This window comes from Pituophis catenifer, unplaced genomic scaffold, assembly GCF_029215685.1.
Source record: "Pituophis catenifer annectens isolate HBS135680 unplaced genomic scaffold, rPitCat1.0.hap2 SCAF_5, whole genome shotgun sequence".
NCBI classification, from domain to species: domain Eukaryota; kingdom Metazoa; phylum Chordata; class Lepidosauria; order Squamata; family Colubridae; genus Pituophis; species Pituophis catenifer.
In genome coordinates, this window is record NW_027256885.1 from 16,655,779 (window position 1) to 16,669,879 (window position 14,101).

General features: G+C 41.2%; 1 protein-coding gene across 1 annotated transcript in view; it reads right to left on the reverse strand.

Annotated features, from left to right (window-relative positions):
- The window catches only part of DHX30 (DExH-box helicase 30), a 56,866-nt gene extending 47,798 nt beyond the window's left edge, over positions 1–9,068 (reverse strand). Inside the window, exon 1 of the mRNA XM_070944401.1 lies at positions 9,018–9,068. Coding sequence (XP_070800502.1) covers positions 9,018–9,045 — 28 coding nt within the window. The 5' untranslated portion in view covers positions 9,046–9,068. The remainder of the gene's footprint in view (positions 1–9,017) is intronic.
- Between the last annotated feature and the right edge of the window lie 5,033 nt (positions 9,069–14,101).

A 14,101-nucleotide genomic window follows, 5' to 3' on the forward strand; every position in this document is an offset into this window, starting at 1 on the left:
AATTGGATGCAATTTGGGGGTGGCAAGCGGGGAGGGGTGGGGCTGGGGAGATGTGAAATGTGTCTTACCTGCCTTGTAGCACCCTCCCGTGTCTTGCTGTTGTCTGCTGGCAAATACGTTGTAGGGTAAAAGAAACCTTGCGAGTTCAATCAAATTTCTCGAACTCGCGAGAAGTTTGGTTTTACCCTATAATGTGTTTGTCTGCAGACAATGGCGAGACACGTGACAGAGCTCCAAGGCAACTAAGAGGCATGTCTCGTGTCTCCCCGGCCCCACCCCTCCCCACCTGCCATCCCCAAACTGCATCCGACTATACAGAAAAACTTTGGAAGATAACATCGAGATGTCACAGGGAAGAGAAAACTGATGTATTAAATGTTTGTCTAAAAAATAAAAAACTTTAATAAAAAAAAATACCGTCCCCAAAGGGGGGCCCAATCACCCTCAATCCTGCCTCTAAAGGGGGGCTCAATCACCCCAATCGTGGCCCCAAAACGAGGGGCATGAGAGCCCCCCTCACTTACCCCGGGATACAGCTCCTCTCCCCCAATCCTGCCCTATAGGGACCCCTCCCCACTTACCCCGGGGCAGCTGGGGGGGGAGACCCGCAGGCTGGTGCCTTCCTCACCCTCCCGGGCCATGTGTCCTTCCAGGCAGGGCTCCTCCGCTTCCTCCGGCCCGGCTACACGGGTGTAGCAGCGGGATCGCCAAGGCCCACCAAGCCGGGGGCTCCTGTGAAGCCTCCCCCAGCAGGAGGCCCCGCAAAAGCCGGCAAGGGACTGCCATGCAGATTGCAGGAGAGCCAGGGCAGACCGCGATGAAGAGAATGTGCGGGAGCGCCCCCAAGCGGCGCCAGGCCAAATGCGGAACGGCAGAGGGAAGCGAGAACGAGGCCAGAGTGTCTGTGGTGGCGGCGGCGATGACGAAGAGAGAGCACGCTAGGCAGAGCATAAGGATAGTGTGCAGAGGAGAGGGAGCACACCCACGCAGCGCCAGATAGAGTGCAGCAAAGCTGGGGGAAGAGAGATCTAGGGTGCGGCCAGAGCGACTGTGGCGGGGAAGATGAAAGAGATCGACCCCGAGTGGCCCCAGGATGAGCGCAGAATGGCAGGGGGAAGTGAGAGTGGGGCCAGAGCGTCCGCGAGGAAGGAGACGAGGGGGAGAGAGCTTTTTGCTGCCGCCACCGCCACAAGAACTGGAGTTCCTCAATGCAGGGAGCCCTCGAATCAGAGGTGGGATTCAGCAGGTTCTTTTTTATTGAAAAAGTTTTACAATTACATTTTCTCCCCAATTCCCCCCCCAACCCTCCCAGACCTCCCTAACCCTCCCTAACCCTCCCCTCCCCCCCAGACTTCCTCAAAAAGTAATCCAAATCAAAATCCCCTTTTTATAAAACTTGAACCCATCCACCCCCTGTATATTTTTCACATCTTCACAAAGTTCTATTATTATTCTATCCCTATATAATACTTTCAGTTAAAAGCTATCTGATATTTCTTAGTTTGATATTTATTCTGCACATAATTTATCCACTTGTTCCACTCCCATACATAAGTCTCTTGTGAGCGATCTTTTAAATATGCTGAAATCTTCGCCATCTCTGCAAAACTGGCCATCTTCAAAGTCCATTTTTCAATAGTAGGCATAGCTTCATTTTTCCAATATTGACCTATCAGTAATCTCACTGCAGTTATCATATACAATATCAACTTTGTTTCACCCAATGTAAAACCCTTAGCTATACCTAATAAAAACAATTGTGGAGAAAACTGAATTTTTTTCTTCAAAACATTCTGCATAACCCACCAGATTTTTATCCAAAAAGCCTTCACTTTCTTACAAGTCCACCAAACATGATAATATGTGGCATCTAGGCAATCACATCTCCAACATTTTGGTTGAACATTAGGGTACATGCACGACAATTTCTTAGGATCTAAATGCCATCTATAAAACATTTTGTAAAAATTTTCCCTCAAGTTCTGCGACTGTGTGAATTTAACATTCTGAACCCAAATTTTTTCCCATGTTTCCAACATCACTGGTTCTGCAAAATTTTGTGCCCACTTTATCATGCAATCTTTAACCAATTCAGTTTCTGAATCCCTTTCTAACAAAACATTATAAACCCTTTTAATATGCATTGGACCTTTCTCTTTTATATGTCTAACCAATTCTTCCTCATGCATCATTATACCAGTTTTTTGGTCCTCTTTCCATCTCAATTGAAGTTGATTATACTGTAACCAAGTTAAATTAATCCCTTCTTCCAACAGCGTTTCTAAAGTCTTCAGTTGCCATCTGCCCGCATCTGCAAAAAGAACTTCTTTATATAAAACCCCCCCGAGTGACATTATATTTGTATTCCACATGATACGACCAAGATCCAGCCATAACGGTATTTTGTAATCCCATTTGAGTCGGTGCTTCTTCCAAACTCTCATCAAAGAGTCTCTAAGTATGTGGCTTTTGAATACTTTATCCACTTTGTTCTCATAAAATAAGTAAGCATGCCAACCAAATTCAAGATCAAAACTTTCTATATTCAATATTCCAGTCTTTTTCCTTCCAAACCAATCACTTGCTTGCGTCAAAGCTGCTGCTTCATAATATAATTGTAGGTTTGGAAGTTTAAGGCCTCCCCTTTCTGGAACATCTTGCATAATTTTCAGTTTAACTCTTGGCTTTTTCTCATTCCAAACAAACTTATTCAATCCATTTTGCAATTCTCTCAGTTGCTTATCACTTTTAAGCACCGGAATCATTTGAAACAAAAAAAGAAATCTAGGCAAAACATTCATCTTAACTGCTGCTATTCTTCCAAGTAGAGACAGCTGCAGTTTTTTCCAGGTCTCCATATCCTTTTGTACCTCTCGCCACAACACCTCATAATTATTTTGGAATAATTTTGAATTTGAATCTGCAACTTGAACTCCTAAATATTTAACCTTTGATACTATTTCAAAGCCTGCCTTGCTATGCCATGTAATAAGTTTGAGTCCCGTATTGTATTCAACAAGACTTCTAATGTTAAAATAAATAACAATGGGGATAGCGGACAACCTTGTCTTGTTCCTTTTTCAATACTAAAATTTGTAGTCAGACTTCCATTAATAATAATTTGTGCCATTTGCTGTTGATAGATTGCTGAAACCGCCTGTGTAAACTGATTCCCAAAGTCCATTTTTCTCAAAGTCTTTAATAGAAAGTTCCAATCCACTCTATCAAAGGCCTTCTCTGCATCCAAAAACACCAGCACTGCAGATATCTGTTTATTCTTCTCAAGATAGTCCAATAAATTTATTATTTGCCTTACATTATCTTTCATGTATCTGCCTTCTATAAATCCTGCTTGGTCACAATGAATCACCTCTTGTATAACTGGCATCAACCTGTTGGCTAATACTTTTGCAAATATTTTATAGTCATTATTCAGAAGTAATATTGGTCTAAAATTCTCAGGTTTTTTAGGACCGGTTTGCTCTTTCGGTATCAATGAAATATAAGCTGTTTTCCATGATGGAGGTATTTTACCCCCTTGTTGTATACTACAAAATAGATCTTTAAGATGTTCAATCATTTCTGCTTGTAAAGTTTTATAATACACCGCAGTTAAACCATCCGTCCCAGGAGCTTTAGCTGTTTTCAATTGTTTAATTGCGGCAATAATCTCCTCAGCTGTTATAAAATGATTCATTCTCTCCTTTTGTTGAATAGTAATTTTTATGACTCTTTTATTTTCTAGATATTTCTCTATAAGTCCATTCTGTGTATCATCTTTGGCATATAATTTAGTATAATAATCTACAAAAACTTCTTTAATTAATTTTTGTTGAGAAATTTCCTTCCCTCCAGTATCAATACTATCAATGATCCGTGTACTCTGCTTCTTCCTTAGTGTATAAGCCAACCATCTGCCCGGTTTATTAGCGTTACAAAATGTGTTATGTTTCGCAAATTGTAAATTTGTTGCTGTTTGTTCCGCCATAAGCATTTGAAATTGATCTTTCAGAAGTTTTATTGCTCCTTGTATTCTTTCATCTGTTGGGTTTTTTATAAGTAACTGTTCTTTATTCTTTATTTCTGCTTCCATTTCAGATCTTTTCTTTTGTCGATTTAATTTGTGTTTAGAATTCATATGGATGAGTACCCCTCTCATATACGCTTTACTCGCATCCCACACAATTTCAATAGGGGTACCCTTATTCAAGTTCATTTCAAAAAATTCTTTCATCTGCTTTTTAAGTTCTGTTATATTCTTTTCATATCTAAACAGATTTTCATTTAATCTCCATGATCTTCTCTCATTCTTTCCCATCTCAATTTCTATCCATACCGGGCTATGGTCAGTTAAAGTCCTTGGAAAAATCTTTGTTCTTTTTGTTTTTACAAGTAGGTCAGCTGATAGTAAAATAAAATCAATCCTAGAAAAGGATCTGTGTCTATCTGAAAAAAAAGTAAAGTCCAATTCTTTTGGGTTATGTATTCTCCAAATATCTTTTCCAAATCTCCTTTCATATCAAAAAAGTCTGTGGTAGTCTAATCCTTGACTTCGCCGAACTCTTTTTATCTATTTTAGAGTCAATTACTCCATTCCAATCTCCCATAATTAAAATAGATCTATAGTCCCATTGCAATATTTTAGAATGCAAAATTTTGTAAAAATTGTCCTGTTGTTGATTAGGAGCATAAATTCCAATCACTAGAATTGGGCCACTTGCTGTGCGCAGTTCAATTGCTATAAACCTACCACATTCATCTGCTTCTATAATTTTAGCTGACAGTCTTTTATTTATATAAATAACCACACCATTCTTTTTTTCCAAATTTGAAGCTATAAAATGTGTTCCTAATCTTGAATTTATCAGATATTTTTGGTCTTGTGTTCTAACATGAGTTTCTTGTAAACAGATTATATCATTGTTAAATTGTCTCAAGTATGTAAATAATTTCTTCCTTTTCTGTGGTGAATTTAATCCATTCACATTCCAAGATAAAAACTTAATCGTCATGTACACTTTTTTGAAGCAACAAGCACATTTGCCGAAGATTTTCCGAGTCGGTAGTCTTCGGCTTTGCTCCCCCCATGGCTTCACATTCTTGTATATTACCCTTGACTCCTTTCTTATATTGCTGTGGCTTGGGCCTTTCCTGTTGTTGTTTTTCTTTGAGTTGCTTAGAAATTGCTCGAGTTATACGCTGATCTTTAGCTTCACACATCCGGGCTAGGTCCAAAGCCACTTCTCTTGTAGTCTTAGGTGGTTCAGTCACAATTTTCGAAGGAAGATCTAGCAGGGGCTCATCCAGAAAACCTCCTGTAGCTCTCTGCATTTCCATTGCCTCTAATTCCAGCTGCTTAGGCTGCTCTTCCATCTCTCGCTGAAATTGCTTCTCCTTATCACTCTCCTTTATCTCCAACACAGAAGATGTACGTGGGAATGGTGAGCTCTCTTTAAAAACATTAGAATAAAATTCTTCCACCTTCTCAACAGTATTTAATCGGTATCTTTCTCCCTTATACCTCAAGATTATACCAGTTGGAGCATCCCACCTAAATGGAATTTGTTGTTTTTTTAATTCATTCACTAGAAATCCAAAATCCTTTCTATCTTTTAACAACTTAGGTGGTAGCTCTTTATAAACTCCAATCTCCTTCCCCTCCACTTGCACAGCAGAGAGAAAAGACTTTTGCAAAATATCATTTCTCATTTTTCTATCTGTAAAGTATATCACCACATCTCTGGGCAATTGTCTTTGTCTGGCCACCCACGAATTCACTCTGTACACTTTATCCATTTTGCAAAAAATCTCTTCAGGGCTAATCTTTAACAACACAGCTAGAGCATCAGCACAAATCTGTCTCAGGTCCTGTCTATCATTCTCTTTTAAGCCTCTCAGCCTTATAGCAAATTCCATAGACCTGAACTGCATCATTGTGATCTCATTTTCAAGTTTCTGCATTTTATTGTCAGCATCAAAGATTTTATAATCAGTCTCCTTCATTTTAACATCCATTTCTGATCTAAATTCTTCCACCTTAGCATCAGTTTTAATAATTGCTTCTGACAATCCAGTCACCACTGTCATTAATTTTTGGGTCACCTTGTCATATTTTTCTTGCACCACCTCTTTGATTTCTTTAATCTCCTGCTTGATTTCCTGTTGTGACTTTTTGAATTTCTCATCCAAATTTTCATCTTGCCTCATCAAAGCCTGAGCAATAAAATCCTTTAAACTTTCAAGATCAATCTCTTTTTTCTGGCTTTGCTGGCTGGGAGGCTGCTGTTCAGGTTTGTGTGTGTGGGATCCCCCCACTGCCGCCTTCACTTCCTGTTTAGTCTGCTTAGAAGCCATCCTGCCACGTAGCCTAGCTTTTCCAAAAAAGGAAATCCTTTTTCCCTTTCCTCCACCACAAAGTCCTCTAAAAAATTCCCCCAGGTTTAGTCAAATTAAAGGTGAAATTGAAGCAAAATCAGGCTTGTTTTAAAAAGGATTTTCTTTTCCTCCACTTGTTGCAGTCAGTGCTACTTTGTAACTTGTTGAAATAACTTTGCTAATCCACTCTCGCTTTCAGCTCGTTAACGCTGAAGCCGGGTGCCATTTTTAAGAGACTTTCACTCATTCACTCTTCTGTTTTAAAATTAATCACAGGGCTAGTAATACTTGCAGTTTCGTGGTTCAAGTTGTTATTCCACCCTGGTTGTTTGAATTTGCTTTGTTTTCGGTAGAAAGGTTGCTCCTGCCGCCTTGTTCTACGCTGGGTAGACTCGTCCCACGCTGTCCGGAGTCTCGGCGAGCTGGAAGGGAGCCACGCCTGTTTCCTCCCCAGAAGCAAAGGGTAGCTGTCTGGGGGCTCACAGGGGCTCAACCTGCTTCTCACCAACTCTATTCCGCTAATCCTTGAGGATTCGGGAACTTCCAAGCCGCTTCTCTTGATCGAAGCGGCTCTGACAGGCAGCAGGGCTGGCGGTCCAAAAACGGGACCGTCTTTCGGCGACAGGAAGCAAACCGGAAGTGGTTTCAGCAGGTTCTGACCAGTTCTGGAGAACCGGTAGCGGAAATTTTGAGTAGTTCGGAGAACCGGTAGTAAAAATTCTGACTGGCCCCACCCCCATCTATTCTCTGCCTCCCAAATCCCAGTTGATCAGGAGGAAATGGGGATTTTGCACTAACCATCCCCTGGATTGGGGAAGGAATGGAGATTTTACAGTATCCTTCACCTGCCATGCCCACCAAGCCACACCCACAGAACCGGTAGTAAAAAATTTTGAAACCTACCACTGCCTCGAATGCTAGGGAACATCACCAGGGGATGGCGGAGAGCAGGTGGATGTTGTAGCCTAGATAGGTCATGAGACGTCTGCAAGTAAACCACTCAGCTCAGAGAGCACCAAGGTGCCCACAGTCGGTTTCCTCCTCCTCTCCTCCCTCCCTTCTAGCACTGATGATGTTACATAGTTGGGCTATGAAACGTCTGCAAGAAAACTACCAAGCTCAGACAGCACCATGGACTTCACAGTCCCCTCCCTCCCTCCCTCCTTCCTTCCAGCACTGAGGATGTTACATAGTTGAGCTATGAAACGTCTGCAAGAAAACCAAGCTCAGAGAGCACCATGAACTTCACAGCCTTCCTTCCTCCCTGCTTCCCTGATGATGTTACATAGTTGGGCTATGAAACGCCTGCAAGAAAACCACCCAGCTCAGACAGCACCAAGGACTCCACATTCCTCCTCCTTTCCCCAAACCACACTCCCTTCTAGCACTGATGATGTTCCCTAGTTGGGTCATGAGACAACTGCAAGAAAACCACCCAGCTCAGAAAGCAGCAGGTACCCCACAGTCCTTTTTTTCTTCTTCCTCCTCCTCCTTCCGTCTAGCAGTGATGATGTTTCCTAGTTGGGTCATGAAATGTCTGCAAGAAAGCCACCCAGCACAAAGAGAACCAAGGACCCCCCAGTCTTTTTCTTCCTCTTCCTCTTTTCCTCCTCTTCCCCTTCCTCCTCTCGTCTAGCACTGATGACGTTACCTAGTTGGGTCATGAAATATCTGCAATGAAACCACCCAGCTCAGGGAGCAACCAGGACCCCACAGTCTGTGGGTCAGTAGGTCAAAGGTTGCGTTTCCAGGCTGTAGCAGCACACTGCCGGCTTGTGCTCTGTGAATCTTTCCTGCTTACTTCATTTTGGCTTGGATGTGGATGATCTAATATTACCTAGAGAAGATGGCATCTTGAGAGGGGGGTGAATATTTTCTATCCAATCAGAACCCTGTTACTGTGCTACCTTTTATCTGCTTGTGTAATACTGTATAAAAATAAAGCTCTCTACGAAGTCGAGAGAGACATCTTGGGAGACATCTTGAAACAGAGCAAAAGCCTGGACCTCTGATTTACAACAACAGTCCTTCCTCCTACTCCTCCCTTCCAGCATTGATGAGGTTCCCTAGTCAGGTCATGAGACATCTGCAAGGAAACCCCCAAGGTCAGACATCATCAAGGACCCCACAGTCAGGTGGCTGGGGAATTCTGGTAGTTGAAGTCCACACGTCTTAAACGTTGGGAAATCTTGTTCTAAGGCAAGACGAACCAATGGGTTGAGCTTCAGATCTGCCAGACTACAATTCCTGCCCCTTCTGAGAATGCTGGCTAGGGACAATGGGAATTGCAATCCAACCCACTACCTAGCATATAATCTTAACCTCATCCGAAAGCATTCCATGATTTTCCTAATTAGGATGGACGTCGGGGGCGGAGAAACCTAGGAGAAACTTCTCGATATGGTAGTTAGAACAATTAACTAGTGGAACGACTTGCCACCAAAAGTTAGGGGTGCTCCATCATTGGAGGCTATTAAAAAGAGAGTGGACAGCCTATTTGTCTGAAATGGTACAGGGTCTCCTGCTCGAGCAGGGGGTTGGACTAGATGACCTCCAAGGTCTCTTCTGTTATTCGAAGGTTCTGTAATCGCAAGGATTTTTACACCCCAACCCTTCTGCTCCCGGCTCAATCGAACTCTTACCTCTTCTACATGAATTCAGGGAGAACATCTCTGGCAGACCGAAATGATCCACTTCCTGGAAAAAAAGGAGATGATTTTTCATAATCAATCAATCAGTCAGTCACTCAGTCACTCAATCAAATAAAACACCTTCAGGAAAGCAAGACAATTGTGTACCAATTCTCCAAGAAAAGTTTTAAAATCTTGAAACAGTGGGAGAGAACATCCAAGTGCTTGTGTAAATGCCTGTGTATTCACTGCAGGTTGTCCTCGATTTACAATGATTCACTTAAGACAAGGGGGGGGCACAGGAAGTCCTTGACTTATGACAGTACATTTAGCGACCATCCAAACGTGAAATATCCCTGAAAAAAGGGACTTGGACCGTTTTTCAGGCTTAAACCCATTGCACCCAACCCCGTGGTCATGCGATGAACATTCCAACTGACTCATATTTACGATGGTTGTAGTGTCCCGGGGTCAGGTGATCCCCTTTTGCAACCTTCTGACAAAGCACAGTCCATGGGGAAGCCCGATTTGCTTAAGAACCGTGGGACTAACTTATCAACTGTAGCGATTCACTGAGCGACCGTAGAGAGAAAATGGAGCAAAACTTGCTGAAGAAATGCCTCCCTGATGGATGGATGGATGAATGCATGAATGAAGAAATGTGGATTATGCTCTCCTGCAGAATAAAAATCTAATGAACGAACAAATGAATATATGAATTATGCTCTCATACAGGATAAAAATTTAAGGAATGAACAAATGAATACATGGGTTATATTCTCCTACAGGATCAAAATATAAGGAAAGAATGAACGACTGGATGGATGAATATATGAGTTATGCTCTGCTGTAGGCTAGAAATCTATGAATGAATGAATGAACGAATATATGAGTTATGTTCACTTGTAGGACAAAAATGAAATAGATGAATTCATGAGTTGAGCTGTCCTGCAGAATAAAAAATTGATAGATGAATGTATGAATTATGCTCTCCTGCAGGATAAAAATCGAATGAATGAATATATGAATACATGAGTTAATGTCTCCTACAGGATAACAATTGAATGAATGAATGAATGAATGAAAATATGAGTTATGCTTTCCTGTAGGATAGAAATACAATGAATGAACGAACTAATGAATGAATGGCCTCTAATGAGACCTTTAGACAGGATAAAAATCAAATGAATGAATGAATGAACAAATGAACATATCAGGTATTGTCTCCTGCAGGATAAAAATCTAATGAACAAACGAATGAATGGTCTGTAATGAGACCATTAAAAATTAAATGAATAGACTTCCGGCGCCTCCGCAGGACGTTGTGGACGCTCCTCAGTGGAGCGCTAGCCCCGCAACTTAGTTAGCCACTAGAACAGCAAAACAACAGCTGTCTAGCGGCGAAGAACCTTCCCCCCCGGGAGAAGAGGGGGAAGCGAGCAGCCAGGCGCAGGGTAGAGCACCCTAAGACCCCTAGAATTGATTCTGGGGCTCGAAAGGTGAGTGCTCCCCAAGAGCTTGGGAAAGCTCCAAAGCTGGGACGACTCTGCCAGAAGGCAGAGCAAAACGCCACGTCCGCCCCTGCTACGAATTGATACAAATTGAAAACTGAAGCAGGCAGAACAAGGACAGGAGATTACATAATTGCAAGTATTTATGCTTTAATTCCTTGGAACATCGCTTCTTTTCGAGCCTCTAAGAGCGGAGCTGGAGCGGAAAGGGAGGGGAAGATGGCGCTGGCTCGTTAAGACAAAGAGACGAAAGTGAAAGTTAAGAAGAAAGTTCTTATAGACTTGTTAACTCATTAACGCCTTATAGCTAACAACTCTGCTTAAAACTGGATTTGGATTTAGTATTGTATTTTAGACTTTGGGAATCAAAATTTAAAGATTTTCTAATTTTTCTTCACTGGCTACAAGAACTTTAAGAATTGATTCTGAGACTGTGTGACTTTAAAATGGCTTCAAAGCAGACAAAATTGGTGCTGCCTAAAGCAGGGAGTGCGGGAAGTTCCCCTGCTCAGACTAGTAGGTTGCAAACCTTATTGCCTCCAGCAGATATACAAACTCAATCACAACCACAACCACAACCACAAGCACAAATATTAACACTTGAGATGTTTCAAGAAGCCATGAAAGAAATTAAAGAAGGCTTTAAAGAGGACATTGCATTTGCATTTAAAGGAGTCTCAGAACAAATGGAAGAAATGAAGGACATAATTAAGACAAGAAATAAACATATAAGGGAAGATATAGTTCTTGCACTCCAGGGACTGGCAAAGCATGTTAATCATGTAGAACAGTGGTCCCCAACCCCCGGTCCGCGGACCGGTGCCGGGCCGTGGAGTACCTGGCACCGGGCCGCGCAGCGGCCGGGGGACATGAACGCTGCAGCGCAAAGGCTCCTGGGCCGTGCGCAAAAGCTCCTGGGCCGTGCGCAAAAGCTCCTGGGCCGTGCGCAAAGGCTCCAGGGAAGAGAGCCCCGCGCAGGTACGCACGTGTGGCCCAAAGCCCCCACCCCTGCGCGCGCTCAGCGGGCCACGGTAAAATTATCAAAGGCTGATTGGTCCGCGGCGATAAAAAGGTTGGGGACCACTGATGTAGAAGATAGAATTGATGAGGTTGTTCAAGCCAATGAGGTCTTAGATGGCAAAGTTGAAGAAACACAAACAAAGATTGATAAAACAGAAGCTGAAGTGTTGCTGACACAATACAAAATGATGGAATTTGCTGTGAGAATAAGAGGCTTGAAAGAAAATCCTAAGGAAAATTTGAAAGAGATGTTTGAAGATGCTCTGGCATTGTTTATAGGAGAGCCCAGAGGAGAACTTGAATGGCAAATTGACCAGATTTTTCATGTTAATTCATGGGTAGCTAGACAAAGGAAACTACCAAGAGATGTCATAATCTACTTTGTTACCAGAAGGATTAGAAACGAGATTCTACAAGCCGCCTATAAAAATAAATTGCAAGTGGCAGGACAAGAAGTTGCAGTATTTAAAGAAATACCACCTAAAATGTTGAAATCCAAGAAAGAGTATGCTTTCCTGGTAGATGAGCTGAGAAACCGACAGATACAATACAGATGGGAAGTTCCATTTGGATTATCGGTGGACTATGCAGGAGAGCGACATCGCCTCAATACAATATGGAAAGCAAGAGATTTTTATAGTAACATATTAAAGGCTGGATACCCACCAGCGGTGGGATCTAAAAAAGCAAGAGAGGCGACAGAGGGAAGGAAAGAGGAGCAACAGAAGCAAGTAGAAGGCGGAACTATGAGTATGCAGGAAGAAGTACTGCAACTCTCAAGTGCTGTTCAAGCATGGGATATAGTAGAAAAACAAGAAGAAGGCAAAGATCAGGGCCAAAACTATTTAATTTGATTTTATCTGGTTTTTTAAATCAGGGCCAAAACTATTTAATTTGATTTTATCTGGTTTTTAAAATTTTTTGTATCTATGTATTTTATTGTTTGGCTGTTCACCGCCCTGAGTCCTTCGGGAGTAGGGCGGTATACAAATCAAATAAATAATAATAATAATAAAAAAGATCAAAGACAAACCAGAGCAGTTACTAAATGTAAAGAACAGGAGTTAAAAAAGTTACAAGAGCAGGCTTTATCACAAGAAGTTGAGTACTGGCACAGAAGCTGTGGGAGGGGCGAGACCGAAAAGGAAATTCCAAGAGGATTATCAAGCGGTTCTTGCCAAGCTTCGAGAATCTGAAGATGGTTTCTAGGTTTATAACCTGGAATGTTAATGGTTTAAACTCACCACAAAAAAGGAAGAAAATATTTCACCATTTGAGACAATTTAAAAATGATATAATATGCCTGCAGGAAACACATATAAGGACAATTGATCAAAAATATTTAATAAATACAAAATTGGGAACACATTTTGTCGCATCAGCCCCGGAAAAAAAGAATGGAATAGTGATCTATTTGAAAAGAGATTTGATGGCTAAATTAATTGAGGCAGATCAACAAGGAAGATTTCTGGCAATTGAGTTACTGATAGAAGGAAAGAAAACACTTTTACTGGGGATATATGCTCCCAACCAACAACAAGAAAAATTTTACAAGTTGATACACTCAAAATTACTACATTGGAATTATAATTCATGTATATTGATGGGAGATTGGAATGGAGTAATAGACCCTAGTATTGATAAGAAAAGATTAGTACAATCTACTAAATTGCGATCCAGACTGCCTAAATCTTTTTTTGATATGATGGAGGATATGGAATTAAGAGATGTTTGGCATGAAAGGAATTATAGAGAACAAGATTTTACATTTTTTTCAGATAGACATCAATCCTTTTCGAGAATTGACTTTATACTAACTACAAATGATTTTTTTTCCAGGGTAAAGAAGATAAAGATCTGTCCCAGAATTTTAACGGATCATAGTCCAGTTTGGATGGAACTGGAGTGTGGGGAAAGATCCAGGAGATCTTGGCGGTTAAATGAAAATCTTTTCAGATATGAGAAAAATGTAATAGAATGTAAAAAACTAATGAAAGAATTTTTTGTTTTTAATATGAACAAGGGAACATCTATGGATATGGTATGGGATGCTAGCAAAGCATATATGAGAGGAGTTCTGATAAATATGAATAATGCACATAGGCGCAGACAGGTGGAAAAAAGGAGGGAATTAGAAGAAGAGATTAAAAAAAAAGAAAGGGGGTTAATTCATAACCCAGGGGATAAGAAAATCAAAGAAGAGATCACCCTATTACGGGGACAATTTAATATGATGCTTTCAGATCAAGTGGCAACCAATCTACAATATGCTAAACATAATACTTTTTTTTTTTATTTAAAAAGTTTTACAAATACATTTTCTCCCCAGTTCCCCCCACCCCAAACCCCCCATACCCTCCCTAACCCTCCCCTTTTCCCCTCCTGGACTTCCACAATATAAAATCCTAATCGAAAAATACATTTTATAAAACTTAAACCCCTCCTCCCTCTATATACTATTTATACCTTCATAAAGCTCTATTAATTTGTCCCTACATAATACATTCATTCAGCTAAAAGCTATCTGATATTTCTTAATTTGATATTTATTCTGCACATAATCTA